This window comes from Garra rufa, chromosome 9 (assembly GCF_049309525.1).
Source record: "Garra rufa chromosome 9, GarRuf1.0, whole genome shotgun sequence".
Classification (NCBI taxonomy): Eukaryota; Metazoa; Chordata; class Actinopteri; order Cypriniformes; family Cyprinidae; genus Garra; species Garra rufa.
The window spans coordinates 29318196-29336101 of NC_133369.1; the positions used below are offsets into that span (position 1 = coordinate 29318196).

Below are 17906 nucleotides of genomic sequence, written 5' to 3' on the forward strand. Positions count from 1 at the left end.
GGTCAGTACTAGTTTGATCAAATAATTAATTTAGCAGATTCTGCAAGGCGTTTGTAAACTTTTGACCTCATCTGTAAATACAGATGCAGTATTTTTTCTCCATCATAAGATAGATGTGACTACTGAAAGAATGCGTACTGAGAGTATTTTAAGCAAGCTCTCTTTTATTAATGACCAAAGAAAAATACACTTTTTTTTTTCATTTTTATAGGGGTTTTGTGTCGTAAGACAATGATTCATTCTAACTCATTTGTAATAAAAATTGTACATAAATACACAGTTTCTGTGTGTTTTTTTAAAGCTTTCTCATCATATAATTGGGATAAACACAAAATTGTGTTAACATGAGATGGCTTTATTAAAATGTGCAAAAACAATGCTGTAAACGTTTTTCCGTCTCTTGGCATTTTTTTTTACGTGTGTTTCACAACACAACATGCAAAACTGAATTCCTGATCAACTCGATTTTAAAGCGATAAAATTTTCTGGTTTGCTTCACTATGTTTCTTTTTAGTTCCTGAATAAGCAGCAACAGTTAATGATTGGTCAAATAACGAGTCAGGTGCCATTCCCTCATACCAGCAGTTTCAAATATGCAAAGACAGCAGTAAAACTCAAGATGAATTTCCTGTTTGTTCATAAAAGACCTGGCCTATTTTCTTATCCATTGCCCTTATATAATCATTATACTGCATACACATCCAGCTACTGAGTCTGTTTTGAAACTCATTAATCCCAAACCATAAAGGACAAGCACAGTCTCAAGGCCAAACATGCAACACATACTTTTGTCCACCAGGAGGAGGACTGACAGAATCTGTCTTAATGAACTTAAATACAGGCTTGAGCAATAAAGATTTTTCCGTTACACCAGTATTATGAAGACCATACTACACGTAACCCTTTTCATGGTGTAATTAGAGCCGCAACAGATGCCCTGTCAGGTTAAAGGGCTGATGGAAATTCAAGTCATTCCCAGATTTTTTATAGGGGCGCTGTGGGTGCAGGTGGCTCTGCCTGAATTAGGTTCGTTCTAAAAATATCAGTGTGCAAGGGCAATAGTCTGTGAGGAAGTCTGGCTTATCCTTCACACCTTACTACAATTTATGTGACTTACCTTTGAAAAAGTTGCCAGGAAGTTACAGGGACCTTCATTTAAACGTAACTGGAAAATAGTGTATCAAATTATAGTCATTAGGTTATTACAAAGAATCACACTTCTCAATTCTGAGATGAATATCTGAACTTGATGTTTTCTTCAGTTTGATAATGGCTAACTTCCTCAGTATCACCTTGAAACAGGAACTATAGAAAGGATGATAATATTTTTAACATTTAACGTTCCTTCTGTGACTTTCACACTGATGTGCATCACATTGAGACCTGTGCGCTTGTGTTACGAGAAATCTAAATGTGTTCCTTCTCATAGTTCTCCATCTCATAGTTCTGGTATCTGAAACTCAAAATTAGAAGTTGAAAGATTAAAGTAACCAAAACAACCTTTTCCCAAGTTCGCTTTGAGGAAACGTTCATAAAAACACATGACAGAACGTCTGTTCAGAAAAAACGATGTCTGCTGAGGTTGTTGCAGCTCTTAATTCCTTTGAAGTTCATCAGAAAGTTCCTCCATCAGTTCAAGTGGCTTGATTGAAGAACACTCAGAAGATGAAGACTGCATTAGCCTTTGAAAGAGATATCACAGGTCACCTGTTTAGAGAAAGAACCTTTAGATTTACAGCATAAACCTACTGGTTTAGGCCAAGCATATAAAAACTGTTGAGGGCATTACCTGTGGTCCAGTCTGCGGCGATGTAAGGCCTGTGTGAGCAGCTCGGAGGTGTTCTGGAAGGACCGTCCCAACTCGTCCAGCTTCTGCTCCATGGAGATGATTCTCTGCTCAAGCTCATGGTAAGAGCTGTTCCAGTTTGCACTCAGATCACACATGATCATCTGCATCTGTTTGAAGACAGAGGTCTTTTTTCAGAAAATATCCTGGTGTTAGATTTGCTGTGGCTATATTTCAGAGAGGAGGCAATGCCGATTGGATATGACTGGTTACGCTCGGCTGTAATTGGTTCTTGAGATAAATCCCACCTCTTGTGTTTGTGTGCATTTCGCATTCGGGAAAACTATAAAAAGCAAGTAAACAATTCCTACATTTAGATATAACCACTTTATTACGTCAAATTACTTCAAATGTCATGAAAACACGTTTTTAGTGAGTAATCAGTTGTCTGTGACTAATATTTACCAAGCTTTGATGACTGATGGTTTGAAAAATTCTAAAAGAGTTAAAGGTTAATTATCTAAAGGAATAGCTGAGTTACAAATAAAATATATGGTTTAAATTGTTACTGCTTTTGAGGTATTATTTTGGAAGAAATGTGAAATGTTTAAAAACACTAAACTATTGAGATTCATTGTGATAGTGTAAGTAGTGTTTGTTTAACTAAGAAAATGTGACTGGGAACACCATTGCATACCACTGTAGGAGATACAGTTTCTGTTTGTGTTTTTTCTTTTTATGATGCTGTCAGACTTAAGGTATTTTTTACAGAGATTTTTATGGTTTCACAGAACATTTATATGTCTGGGTTAGGTGACTGCCTCTTTTTTCAGCCAAACGGGCCTAGACACGAGCGTGATGTATGTCTGACTTACCTTTGAGAGATCCACCATCTCACTGGCAAAATCCCTTAACTTCCGCTGCTTCAACCGCAAGTGACGAAATCTGGTTGAGACAGGAAAAAATTGGTTACATTCTGGTATATTGGTTTTAACTGAACTCTAGTCAGCTTGGTTTCGCTACTTAAATGACTCAATATTCCATGTGTTCTTCCTAAATTTAACATAAATTGGCAATGTCATTTATATGTGCTGGCCATAGGTTCATAAAAATAATATTTAATATTTTAATGTTATATAATATTTCTGTGTCAAATGGGCGTCAACACAGTTTTATTTTAGCATAATTTATATACTATTACAGTATTTATTACATTTGAATTAGTTCCTGAACATTTTAAGGTTTGTTAATTTTGTTACAGTGCCTTGCAAAAGTATTCATTTTTTCACATTTTGTTTTGTTGCAGCATTATGTTAAACTGCTTTAAATTACTTTTTTCCCCACATCAATCTACATCTCATACACCATAATGACAAAGCACAAAACAGGTTTGTAACAACTTTGCAAATTTATTAGAAATAAAAAACTGAAAAGATCCCGTTGCATAAGTATTCATACCCTTTTCAGGGACACTCTAAATTTAGCTCAGGAGCATATTGCTTCTAGATGGTACTACACTTGGAGTGGAGTTAAACTGTGGCAAATTCATTTGAATGAGTGTGATTTAGAAAGGCACACACCTCTCATAAAAGGTCTAACAGCTGAAAATGCATATCAGAGCAAAAACCAAGTCCTGAGGTCAAGATAACTGCCTGTAGAGCTCAGAGATAGACTTGCGTTAAGGCAATGATCTAGGGAAGAGTTCAGAAAAAAATCTGCTGCATTGAAGGTTCACAGAAGCATGTAGCCTCCATTATCCATAATGGAAGATGATTGGAAACAACTAGGACTCTAGAAAATGTCCGCCAGCCCCCATTCAAGCTGACAGAGCTTGAGAGGTGAAAAGGTGAGGCAAAGAATGGCAGATATTTGCCAAATGCAGATGTGCAAAGCTTGTAAGCTGTAAAGGTGCTTCAACTATGTACTGAGTTAAGGGTATGAATACTTATGCAATGTACTTATTCCAGTGTTTTATTTTTAATAAATTTGTAAAATTTGCAAATCTGGGTTTTGCTTTGTCATTATTATGGTGTATGGAGTGTAAATTGATGTGGGGAAAACTAATTTAAAGCAGTTTAACATAATGCTGCAATAAAACAAAATGTGAAAAAATGATGCAAGGCACTGTATGTGCTTTTGTCATTTTTATTAGTTTTTTTTTTTTTTTAAATAGCTTTATTTTTATTTCAGTTTTAGTAATTTTAGTACTCCAACTTCAACTTATTTTATTTCAGTTGGTTGACAAGACAGTGTTTCGTATTTTTGTCATTTTATTTTAATTACCAATTTTAAATAGTTTTAGTTTTACAATAACAATATTGGATCAAAATGACTTGTGAGCATTTCTCACAGAATCTTTTTTGTATTATTTAATTCTTTGACACTCCCTGGGTTTGTCAGAAATGTGGTCTGTGACATGATTATGGATTTTATTATTTATTTATTTTTATTTTTTTAATTTATTTTCAAAAAGTCTCTTTTGTACATACATACAAACATAGACATACACTACCAGTCAAAAGTTTTTGAACAGTAAGATTTGTAATGTTTTTTAAAGAAGTCTCTTCTGCTCACCAAGCCTGCATTTATTTGATCCAAAGTACAGCAAAAACACTAAAATTGTAAAATATTTTTACTATTTAAAATAACTGCTTTCTATTTGAATATATTTTAAAATTTAATTTATTCCTGTGATTTCAAAGCTGAATTTTTAGCATCATTACTCCAGTTACATGATCCTTCGGATCATGAGAAATCATTCTAATATTCTCATTTGCTGCTCAAAAACATGTATTATTATTATTATGTTGAAAACAGCTAAGTAAAATATTTTTCAGGTTTCTTTGATAAGCAGAAACTTCAGAAGAACAGCATTTATCTTTTGCAAATGTGGAAATCTTTTGGAACATCATAAAAAGTAAAATATAATATATATATATATATATATGATTTTCACTTTAAAAGTTCTGTTCATCAAAGAATCCTGAAAAAAAAATCACTCAACTGTTTTAAATATTGATAATAATAATAAAAATGTGGCACTGAAGACTGGAGCAATGATGCTGAAAATGTAGCTTTGATCAAAGGAATAAATTAAAATTTTAGTCATATTCAAATAGAAACCAGTTAAAAATATTTCAAAATGTTATTGTTTTTGCTGTACTTTGGATCAAATAAATGCAGGCTTGGTGAGCAGAAGAGACTTTAAAAACCATTATAAATCTTACTGTTCAAAAACTTTTGACTGGTAGTGTTCCACTGAAATTTTATTATATATGTACATGGCAAGCAAAAAAAGTTTGAAGTCATTTCAGGGTTAAATTCATGATTTGTACATGGTGGTACATTTGTGCATTTTTTTTGTAATAGTCCTACTGGCAGATGTCTCTGAATATGTTGCATCCCAAAAAAGCAAAACGGAAACCAGTTATTGCAGGGACACCATCAGCAACTGCTGAAGCATTCAGAAATGACCAGCGTCCATGTGTCATGGGATCAAAAAGGGAACAGAGCGAAAACACAAACCAGAATGACCTTCTAACTATTTGGCGGTCTGCTCGCTGGGATACTGTTTTAGCTGTCACTGCAGCACCCACTTTCTTTCCAGAGTATTTCTGGTGGTTCTGCTAACTGTAAAACAGGAAGTCAGAATCCCTCCACCCTTACGGCCATCCACGGTTACTCACGGATCTCATACAGGCACACATGGAACATTCTAAGAGCCAGATTCCTGTAGTCATTAACGATGTTAAACGCTGCGGTGTAAATTCACACATCACAGCTTCCTATTCGTGGGTCATAAAGGAACTGCAGCCAAAGAGGGCAGCCAGCTGAGCAGCGCTCCCCAAACTCAGCCCCTTATCTGCAGGAAGATGTCAGGACTTACTCTAAACAACAAAGTGGTCAACAATCAGCTGAGAGATGGGGAAACTTGACATTCTCGCAATGACCACAAAGATAAACAGTCACAAGACCACATTTTATACAAGCTGAAAGAGTGATCTCTGTGGAATTGACAAGTCATGTGTGATTTTAAAGAAAATTACCATCAGTTCCCTTAAAAAAATGCAGTGTCTTCTTGTCATGGGCTTAAATAGTATTCAGGTTAGGGTCCAGATATTTACTTGGTGCATACGTTTGATCACATAAACATTTTCATATCTAATGTTTCCATATTCTTATATTTAACATTTTCTCTGCATGTATTTATTTACAGGAAATGGCAATAAGCATCTGAGTGAGTATTTAATCATACATATGTTTACATAAGTTACATAAACATTTCAAACTTTCTGATCCTCGAATCTGATTGGTTGAGAGGAGTGTGATATAAGTGATATCGGAACTCCAACTCACTTCGTTTGCGGTATTTCCCACAGCAAGTGTCATGGTAGATGCCCAAATCCACCATCATTTTTATAAATACTGCTGTTTTTGTGTCACGGAATGTAATTTTAAGAGTTTTATTAGGCAAGAGTGTACTTGTTTATACTTCAAATATGCGGTTTGTTAATATAGATAATGTCTGTTTGAAAATTTGCATTGACGTATTCGGAGATGTGAGCTCCAGGGCGCCAGCAGCCGTTCAGCGCTTATGAACCTGCTGAGAGCAGCCTCACTTTGGCCAGATCTTTTGGAATTTGCTGCAGGCTCTGATGTCTCCATAGTGGTTAAACATGAGATTTGTTTCAGAGCAAATAGTTTTGACTGAGGTCAAAATTTCATCCTGTTATATTTTATGTAACTTCAATGCTGTATATCAGAGGACTGTCTTTGTACTTTTGACTGAATTGCCTCGCAGCTTTTATGATGGCTGTTGTTGTTGTTTATTAAATATTTTTATTCAGTATAATATAATAATATTTTATAGAAATAATAGTAGTAGAGGTCGACCGATATATCGGGTCGATATTTGCCATTTTTTTAATATATCGGCATCGGCCGATATCCGTGTTTAGTAGCGACTAGGGGTGGAGCCGAACCCGAATACGGTATTTGGAAAGGCACAAATAACGTGTTTTTTACGAATACTTATTTCGAACAAATATTTTAAAAAATATTTGTATTCAGGAACAAGAAAAACTTTATATCAAAAAGCTGCGTTTCCTCATGAGACCGCAGTCAGTGCATGCCCGCGTGAGTGAGTGAGTGACATTCAGGAGTCGGGGGGTGGGGTTAAAACAGGTGACTGACACAGGCTGCTCCACACAGCAACAGAGAAGACTCGGCTGGGTGAAAAAAGACTTCACTGCATCACTATTTTTGCTGAATAGATTTTTGTACCTTAACTGGGTTCTGGAGGCAGTTTATAGCTTTTGGGAAGCAGAGTTTGATCGGGAGATTATTCCATTAGGGGCCGTTCACATGCGCGCTCAAGTTCGTTGTTTCACATGTAGACGCGCGGTATGCGCGCTCATAATGGAAGTGACACGGACACGGTGCTACGCGCTCGTTTTTTCCAGGCGCATTCGCGCCGCATCCAGATAAATACATCTCAACTTTTCAGAATGCCACAAGCGCAGCGCAGGTCATGTGACCAGAACCGACCAATCAGCTTCACCCTTTCCCTTAATAACATTGAAAAACAGCCAAGTTGGAGGAACAGCTTATATCTGTACAGGAATAATCATTTTAAAATAAATTTAATAGCAGAGCTACTGCAAGCGATTTTTAATGCTGGAAATCCATTTATGCTTTGCTGAAACTTCCGAGTCTTCATTAAGAGATCAGGTCATGGTTGCTTAGCAACGGCAGACGCCACGGGAAAGAAGTTCATTCAGAAGAAGAACAGTTCTTTGAAGTATTATTTGTTTTTATTCTGTCTGTTCAGCGTCCTCCAACAAGGACGGGTGGTGGTGGGGTTCATAATGTTCACAATGGTATTTTATTAGTTGTTGGTTTAACCATGGATGAGGTAATTACGGTGGCCGAGAGAGGCCAACGCGCTGCAAACAAGAAAACACATGCAAACAGAAAAAAACGACAACAAATTAAGAAAACATCTTCATCAGTTTGACAACACAGGCGCTGCTAATCCTGGCAACGCAAACACAAATACGGAAACGCGCTGCAAATTCTCACAACACAACCAAACTCAGAAACGCGCTGCGAACACACGAGGGCGCTGCAAACTAACAAACGCGCTGCATTTAGCTCGGTTCACAACGGAAATGTTTCAGGGGGACCTCAAAAAATGACGAACTCATCTGGGACCTGATTATTTATATCACTATATTACCTGATTATTTATATCACTATCACCTTTAAATGATACTATACTATCACTAAAAGGCGATAGTTCACCGATAACACCTCTGCTCTGACCAACAGCCACTGAAAAAATAATCAGGTCCCAGATAGGTTCGTCACTTTTTGAGGTCCCCCTGAAACATTTCCGTTGTGGACCGTGCTATATGTAGCGCGTTCGTGTGTTCGCAGCGCGTTTCTGAGTTTGGTTGTGTTGTGAGAATTTGCAGCGCGTTTCCGTATTTGTGTTTGCGTTGCGAGGATTTGCAGCGCCTGTGTTTTCAAACTGATGAAGATGTTTTCTTAATTTGTTGTCGTTTTTTCTGTTTGCATGTGTTTTCTTGTTTGCAGCGCGTTGGCCTCTCTCGGCCACCGTAGGTAATGGCTGTTATGTTATTTTCTTTTCAATGGCGTTCCTTGTTACATGTTCAAAAACATCAACCAATATTGCATATACATCATTATTATAATGGATATAATTAAAGAATACTTACACTATAACGTAAATTATAAGTGTAACGCACAAAAAAAACAGGATTTTACACCTATTTTGAATTTTACTCGAATACAAATACAAATACAAATACAAATACTTCCCCCCCCCCCCAACAAATACAAATACAGATACAAATACCGGCTGCTTTGCACACCCCTAGTAGCGACGATTTAAAGGCACGTCTGCGGACAGCCCCATGTTATTGGTGCGGTGGAACGCGCTGCTGTGAAGGATCCCAAGCCAAAACTTTTGTAAGATTCAATAACAGCTCTGAGAGATAAAGCTCTACAGGATTTTTTTTTTTTTACCTCAGGTTTAAAATTTTTAATACATTTGCAAAGATGTTAAAAACCTGTTTTTTGCACTGCCATTATGGTGTATGGATTGATGTGGGGGAAAAAAAAGTAATTTAAAGCAGTTTAACAAGGCTGCAACAACAAAATGTAAAAAATGAAGGGTATGAATACTTTTGCAAGGCACTGTATATGTCAGCTATCCACAGATCCTCTGTTTTTCGCGTTCTGTGAATGTCTATGTCTGATGTGTAATGGTTGAGTGCAGACTGTAATGCTTCACTCACACACGGATGGCCTCCAGCAGACATCTCTGGTGATGACGATGCTCTCCGCTGTTGTCTTTCGTCTGGGTGGTGCGATGTAGTAGCCAACATTCTCTCAGCACATTGGCTGCTGCATGCCGAATCTGCGTCACAAGGAATTTGGTTAGAGTAATAAGTAAACCATCCATCATATCTGTACAATGATAGTCTATTGACAGTCTGCAGGCCATTCCTTAAGTAAACAGTTTCATGTTTACATTGTTACATTGAAACTACTGTACAAATTGCTTTCTGTTGAATTACACTCAGTAACTATAACATGATCGTTTGTGATGTGATTATGTAAACGACAAAGTACAACATAACAGAGTATTACTAGAAAATCTGGACAGGATGTAAGGAAACTGGGGCAGTTTATTACAGGGGCGGCCTTGATGAAAACAAAAATGGAAAGACGGGAACGGAAGAACAAGTAATGGTTATTTTGAGGGTGATTTGAGGATGAGAATAGCCGTCATAAAGTTATATGTGGTTTCGGACAGTCAAGGGATTTTGAAATCACACATTTTGCTGCTTTCTTTGATTCTATTATTGTCTGTGTGTCTTCCTGTTGAAGACCTGCTCGTAATGATGTCACAAGCTCCCTGGCAATTTTCTGTGTTTGTTGTTATTATTAGAGTGTCCAAGTGTGTCCAGATGTCTTCCTTTAGAGTATCATCAAGGTAAATCATCTCAGGACCTGATGAGTAGGACCTGTGGCATGCACACACACACACGCACGCACACTTGGCGATACACCCTGTGACAGGATATGGCTTTTGCCAAGTTAAAAACAGGTTTTGGTCCTTCATGAATGAAAGGAATATTCTGGGCTCAGTTCAAGTTAAACTCAATCAACACCCTTAGTGTGAGGCAAACACAACAGCAGTACATGGGGTCAGTTTGGAAATGTAAAAATACGATTTTTTTTAATAGTATTGCCACAATTTGTGTATTAACATCATTTTAGTATGAAAAACATTGGTTACTAACTTTTTTCTGTACAACGTTTAATTTTACAACGCAACATCAGAAACCCTAAAGTGACAGCAAAAATGATTTACACAGCTTTACAGCTCAAAAATACAGTTTTAGGATAAATAAGGCTTCATTTTTTCCTGCAAAAATTGAGCCACATTTACTTCTATTTTAAGTTCCTTATCACAATAAAAACAAATCATAATTTAAATAATATATGCATATATTTCAATCATTTAACAGGTGTTAAACGGTATATAAACTGTACATTTAAAAACTAACATAATATATATCATTATATTTTTAATAAAATATATTTTATGCCACATTTTCATATAATTATATTTTATAATATTTATAAAATAAATGAATAATTAAAATTATAATAACTAAAATGTGTTTGATGAACTTTTTTTAGCTGTTCAAAATTTTTTGTCAGCTTTCCATAAATAATATTGTTAATTTGTAAAATGATCAGGGTTGCCAGGTTTTCATAACAAAACCCACCCAATTTCTACTGAAATCTAACCCAAAACTAGCCTAATTGTGGTAAAATCACATTCCATTGGCTAAATGTCACGTTATTGGAGTTGCGTCAACCTGCAGACATGAAAAACAACCCGTGACAAGTGTGTTAAAGTAGTTCAATTTTGCGGGAAAAGTGTGGACTTGGCAACACAAAACATGACAGCCAAGGTAAAACATTTTTGTCATTTTCTGTCATAAATACTGTTGATTGAGCTTAAAACCTGGAATATTCCCTTTAAACTTTACTAAACTAAACTTTGATATTTTCAGTGGTGGGAAATAATCAAATGTAACCACATTTTCAGAAATGTGCCGATACTTAATCATTCAAAACATGCTCTAGTAAAAAAATCGTATGCCATTATTTATTTAAAATACATTTATTTCATACTAAGTATACTTCAAATCCATTAAAGGAGAAGTTCACTTCTAGAGCAAAAATGTACAGATAATTAACTCACCCCCTTGTCATCCAAGTCTTTTTTTCATGTTCATGTCGAAAAACTTCCATCTCATTTTCTTCTCCAACTTCAAAATCACCCTACATCGCTGTTTTACCTTTTTTTGTAAAGGGTGTTTGACCCTCCTTGTGCGTTCACTTTGTAAACACTGGGTTGGTACTTCTGCAGCGATGTAGGACTATTTTGAAGTTAGAGGAGAAAATAAGATGGGAGTTTTTCAACGTACCCTAGCTGTCATGAATTGGAATACACAGACTTCACGCAGAGCTAGACAAGATGAGCATTTGAGGTTAGTATACAAAGTATATAACTTGCCAATCGTTTCGCTAGATAAGACCCTTCTTCCTCAGCTGGGATCATTTAGAGCTCTTTGAAGCTGCATTTAAATTGCATTTTGGAAGTTCATTTTGGAACTCACAGCACTATTAAAGTGAAAAATTCAGAAAATTTTGCCTCAAAAAACATGATTTCTTTACGACTGAAGAAAAAAAGACATGAACATCTGGGATGACAAGGGGGTAAGTAAGTTATCTGTAAATTTTTGCTCTGGAAGTGAATATCTTTAACATGTTTATTGACATTTTTTGACTTACTGACATAAAACTACAATAGCTTTATTTGGAGTACTTCTTTATTGCACATTGAACATTTCTTGATATTATGCCTAAAATGTGTTTTGATATCACTATTAATAAGCACTGTATGATCTTTATATAATATCAGTCTTTAAATGAAAGATATTTAAAGAGTACCTGAAGAATACTTGCAATAGTTTCATTTAAACACAATCAAATATACTTAAGTATATCTTTAGTTGAACCTCAGCACTACTTCCACACAACTAAGTGGATTAAGCAGACTTTAAGTATACCAATTTAGTATACCAAAAGTACATTTGCAGGGTATTTACTAAGCAAATAAATATGTAAATGTATTTAGTGTTGGGTCGAGTCCACGTAAGTCGAGTCCGAGTCGAGTCCGAGTCTTTAACCAGTCGAGTCCGAGTCAAGTCCGAGTCCAAAATGGGGCGAGTCGGACTCAAGTCCGAGTCCAAATGGGTCGAGTCCGAGTCGAGTCCGACCGAGTCCAACTAAAAACTACTGTTTGTCAGTATCTTAACCTTGTTTTAATTTGTACAACTACAATAAGGCAATGACAATTTAAATGTAACAAAAGGAAACCTCTGTTGCATATTGCCATTTTGATTTTTTTATTTCACACCATCTCATTAGTGTCCTGCTCAGCAAACTTAAAGTCATGTAACAGAAGTTATGACTGACTTGATATTATGACATATTTCAGAGTGAAACAGCTTTTAGAATGTGGGAAGGACAATGTGGGAATTATAAGGGAAGGACAGGACTGTACCTACGAGTAAAAGAATGAATCTGTGATAAAGGGAGGGGTAGGTGAAGAGATGGACAGCTAGTGACATATTTTTCTTAGATGAAAATGAGGCTGTGAGGGTTAATGACATGGAAGTCATGGAATAAAAGAATAAAATTCTGACTTTATTTTCTCAATTTCGAGATTATATCTCACAATTCTGATAAGAAAATACATTCTCCCTTTTCCTCTCAGCTAAAGTCATGAGTTTATTTTTTCCCTCAGAACTGACAAACTTGCTATTGCTGCGTTAAATTGAGTTCTAAAGTCTTAAATACAACATATAAACGACATAAAAAAATTCTGAATTCTGAGATAAAATAGGTAAATGTAAAATGTTATAGGTTTAAATAGTATTTTTTTACTGACATAACTGTAACGTCTACTCCAAATTGGTCTATTGACAACGGGCCATTGAATTATTAGAAAATAATGCACACCCAAGTAAGTAAGTAAAACATTCTCAAGCTTACTGAAGGAAAATAAACAGTCTAATAATTAATTACAAGCAAAAGCATAAATAAATATAATAATCAAAATACAAATGAAATAGTTTTATACGTTTTTCAGATTGATCTATATAGTAAAGTATACCACAGAAATAGTGTACTACAAACATTTAATGAAGTAATAAATGTAAAAATAAAACTCTCTACAATCTTCACCGTATATAATAAATATAGATGATTCTTATTAAAATTGCTAAACTGCTTCAATCAAGAGCAGTGAGTGATTTTCTCTTTTTATTTTGTTGTTTGATTATGACGCAGTCTGTGGCAGGTTTACACTGCTGTCGCTTTAAGACCGGACGCACAGATCATATATTTTGACACATCTGTATTTCTAACTCAACACAAAACCGATAGCATTTACACGAATGCTCTCCAAGACGATGCATTTTGACATTACCTTTCGTGTAAGTGTGTAGCAATAGAGAAAGAGTTTAATTCAGCATTGTGCGCTGACTGAGAGGCAGGCTTTCAAGTACCGGCAAGACTTTAAAACACATGCCAATAATACTGAATGTCACTTTCGTAATAATGCATCGAGTCAGTAAAATTTCCATCAACTGTCCCTGGACTCGGCTGGACTCGGAAATAATTCCCGAGTCCGAAAAGCTCGAGTCCGAGTCAAGTCCGAGTCAAAATGCATCCGAGTCCGTGACAAGTCCGAGTCCGCTAAAAATTGTACTCGAGACCGGACTCGAGTCCGAGTACAAGTCCGAGTACCCCAACTCTAAATGTATTTGTAGTAGGGGAGAGTGGGGTGAGTTGTGCCAGTTTTTACTCAAAGTGGCTTTATAGTGAAGCCATGACAGTAATCCCTCCAATTTAAGCATGTACATATATTTCAGGATGTGGTGCATCTCTGGGAACAATTTGGATCTGAAATAAACTGATTCAGAATTATAGCTTTCAGAAAAAAGTGGTCTCATGGCACAACTTGCCCCCGGTGCGGGGTAAGTTGTGCCTTTGGGGAGAATACATTGGGGTAAATTGTGCCAGTGATTATTAAAGTAAAAAAAAAAAACATTTTAATGTAATGAACTGTAATGCAATATAAAATCAAGACAAATTTAATACAAAATTACTAATTTAAGGTTTATTTAGATATCGTTACCCTATTAAACTATTGGCATGTTATATTTTCTACTTTTTCGGAAAACACAAAAAAACTCAAAAACACAATATATGATATTTGGGAATCATTAGAACGCTCTCTGTCAACAAAACACTGTCTGTCAATTATGTAACATATAAGAATAAAGTGACTTTTATCTGAACATTTCTGAACATCCCATTGTGCCACTTAAAAAAACTGAATAAAACTTCTCTTTAATAACAGTGCAAACTCAAAATTCAAAAAATTAGTGTTAGCTAAACTAAACAAACCGCAGGTAGATCAAACACTGATGAGGCACGCTCCTCACACAGATTATCCCCTGTGAGTATGTAAGTCTAGATCAGGGGTGCCCAACCCTGTTTTTGGAGATCTACCATCCTACAAAGTTCAGCTCCTACCCTAATCACACACAACTGAACCAGCTAATTAATCTTTTAGGTAGCACGTGATAATTACAGACAGCTGTGTTGGAGCAGGGCTGGAATTAAAGTCTGCAGGTAGGTAGATCTCCAGGAACAGGGTTGGGCAGCCCTGGGGGGTGTTCCATAAAACAAGTTTACCAAATAAGTCAGGCTTATTTCAGTTAGTCTGACTTATTTTGAGCCAAATCAAGTGACAATAAGTCAGACTAACTAAAATAAACCTGGCCTACTTGGTAAATTTGTTTTATGGAACACCACTCTGGTCTAGATGGTCTAGATCTGGACTATTACTTAACATCCCACCGGCACAACTTAACCCCGTCCCTTTGGCACAAATCACCCCAGCCCGACAATTTTGAAAGACTAGCATGATCCAGCAGTTTAGAGATACAGTAACATTATGCTAACTGTATAGACTCATTGTGTAGCCTACTAAAGCACTAAAACATGTGTGAAATTTTTTCAAACTTGTATATAATTGTTCAGACGCAACAATCAAAAAACCTTGCTCATAAAAATTTTACTTTGAAAGGCAAGACAATGTTTTTTGAGCTAAAATGTGCTTAGATCTCATGCCATGTGTCTGTCTTCTTTGGGGGATGGGTTAATTGGATGGCTCTTCAAAAGTATGTGGTCAAATGACCAATTTCTTCTATGGTTTTCTAGAAACAAGGGGTGGAGCTACTTCCCCCCTTTGCACAAATCACCCCACTCTCCCCTATACAGGAGAAGTTCACTTTCAGAACAAAAATTTACAGATAATGTACGGGGGTAACCCTTGTCATCCAAGATATTCATGTCTTTCTTTCTTCCGTCGTAAAGAAATTCAGTTTTTTTGAGGAAAACATTTCAGGATTTTTCTCAATATAATGGACTCATATAGTGCCCCGAGTTTGAACTTCCAAAATACAGTTTAAATGCGGCTTTAAACGATCCCAAATGCAGTTGTAAATGATCCCAGCAATTTAAAAAAAAAATGCAATTTAAATACTTTTTAACCTCAAACGCTTATCTTGACCTGCTCTCCCTGAACTCTGTGTATTCTGGGTTAAGACAGATAGGGTAGGTTGAAAAACTCTCATCGTATTTTCTCCCTTAACTTCAAACATCATTTCAAAATCATCCTACATCACTACAGAAGTACCGACCCAGTCTTTGCAAAGTGAACATGCAAAGAAGATCAAACACCCTTAACTAAAAAGGTAAAACAGCGATGTAGGACGATTTTGAAGTTGAGGGAGAACATGAGATGAGAGTTTTTTTCGACATACCCTAACTGTCTTGAACCTGGAAAAAAGTTCAGGCAGAGCCAGAGAAGACGAGCGTTTGAGGTTAAAAAGTATATCAATTGTATTTTTTAATGAAAATAACCAATCATTTCACTAGATAAGACCCTTCTTCCTCGGCTGGGATCGTTTACAACTGCATTTGGGATAGTTTGAAACCGCATTTAAACTGCATTTTGGAAGTTCAAATTTGGGCACCATAGAAGTGCACTATATGAAGAAAAATCCTGAAATGTCTTCCTCAAAAAACATAATTTCTTTACGACTGAAGAAACACATGACAAGACATAAATATCTTGGATGACAAGAGGGTGAGTACATTATCTGTAATTTTTTGTTCTGGAAGTGAACTTTTCCTTAAACACAGTTTAGCGCAGTCTGATTTAATTTCCATTTGAGGAAACTCTAAGCATCTAGCATCTTCCTCTATGCATTTATTTTGAGTTCTCTCCTCCTTCCCTCTGATAAGCAAACAGATGGATCCTGTTAGGGCCGCCTGCCCACTTCAGCATCAAGATCCACCCCTCAGCACCTTCGCTCCTTCACTCTTTTCCAGTGCATACGCTGCCTACTGCTCGTTTACGGGACACAGATCAGTGCATCTTATTTCCTGCCAGAGTTAAACTTCTCATGGACTGACACAAGTTTTCCTGACAGGGACCTGATTGTTTCCTCCCTTTGACGCCTTTTGTCGGCTATTAAGAGCTCAGCGGCCATCTCCGCCTGGCCGTCCTAAGCATTTTCCCACACTGTGCGGCTATTTGGAATTCCCTATTTAAGGAAAAAATAATATTATAAAAAGCCTCAGAAATCATAACACGCGTGCGATGCGGAAAATAATGCTGCTTCCATTCATGCCTCTGCATCCGGGTCACTGCTTTTTATGTTTCTCATCCGAAACAGAGGGATATTTTTAAAGATTAAGTTAAGTATTCCCAAATGGCTAAGCTAAGCCTGACTATCATTAACGTATCTTTTTTATTACTACCAAATCGGCCATAAGGAAATAACTAAGTACACATAGGTGTTGACAAAAAGACAATGAAGAATTGAAAGAGAGTGGCATTTATGGGGTGTTTTATGTGATAGTCTGTCTTGCTCACCCGTTTGGAGATCTGAATGTCCATCATGAAGAAATGCACATGTTTCTCCCCTTTGTTAAGCGCCAGCTTCTTAGTCATGACTGCTACCAACATAGCAGTACATGCCACACCCTGACAACAAACACATAGACATGAGCATGGTTACCATCTGTCTCATTATCCCAAACATGTACTCAGACATAAAGTATTCAGAGTTAATGATATTCAGACAGCACACAGAATTCCGCAAAGATTCATATTTTTTGGGGAATGAAATATAACGTTTTTTGTATTGCTTTTTTAAAATCAGTTTCAAAAATTGGAAAGCTGTTCCAAAACAAAAATTTTATAATAAAATAAAATAATATAAATATTAGTACAATCTCTATAAAGAATATTTCCATGTAATTTCACAATAAACTGTTCATTTACCTGAACTCCTTAATTTGTTGCATGAGAGAAAAAAATGATTGAGAGATAAAGAAAGGGAGACAAAGAGAGAGCCAGTTAGTTGTTATGGAGAGAAATAATATTTAGAAGTAGTTTGTTCGCTTTGAGGTTTCTTCATGGTATCGACTTAAAACTTCTGAAAACACAAAGGCTTACAGTTTTTCCATAGTTGATCATTCACAGCAGTTGAGGAAAATGTTGAAGTGTAATTACAGAACTCCCCTTCGTCAATCATCTTACTAAGCCAGAATTAATCAATTCAAAGGGCAAAATCTTTAATACTACCAAGATGCTTCCAAAATGTTCTTTTATTCTGTTGGCAGACAGTGTGAATTCCTCTGTGATATAATCTAATATATGGAGAAACACATTCATCTTTTGAACGGTCTCTCCACCCCATTAGCAGAATGCTCAGGAATTTATGCAGGATGCAAAAAGTTACACTACAAAAAATTCTCAATTAGTATTTTTTTCCCCACTATAAACATTCAAATTACTTATACCAGTGGTTCCCAACCACGATCCTGGAGGCCCCCCAACACTGCGGCTGTATCCGAAATCGCC

General features: G+C 36.3%; 1 protein-coding gene across 1 annotated transcript in view; it reads right to left on the reverse strand.

Annotated features, from left to right (window-relative positions):
* Nucleotides 1–334: 334 nt before the first annotated feature.
* The window catches only part of kcnn4 (potassium intermediate/small conductance calcium-activated channel, subfamily N, member 4), a 35814-nt gene continuing 18242 nt past the window's right edge, over nt 335–17906 (reverse strand). The window contains exons 5-9 of the mRNA XM_073847900.1: nt 16914–17024; nt 9109–9230; nt 2662–2731; nt 1790–1956; nt 335–1707 (exon numbers count right to left, since the gene is read on the reverse strand). Of these exons, the coding sequence (XP_073704001.1) occupies nt 1704–1707; nt 1790–1956; nt 2662–2731; nt 9109–9230; nt 16914–17024 (474 nt within the window). The 3' untranslated portion in view covers nt 335–1703. The remainder of the gene's footprint in view (nt 1708–1789; nt 1957–2661; nt 2732–9108; nt 9231–16913; nt 17025–17906) is intronic.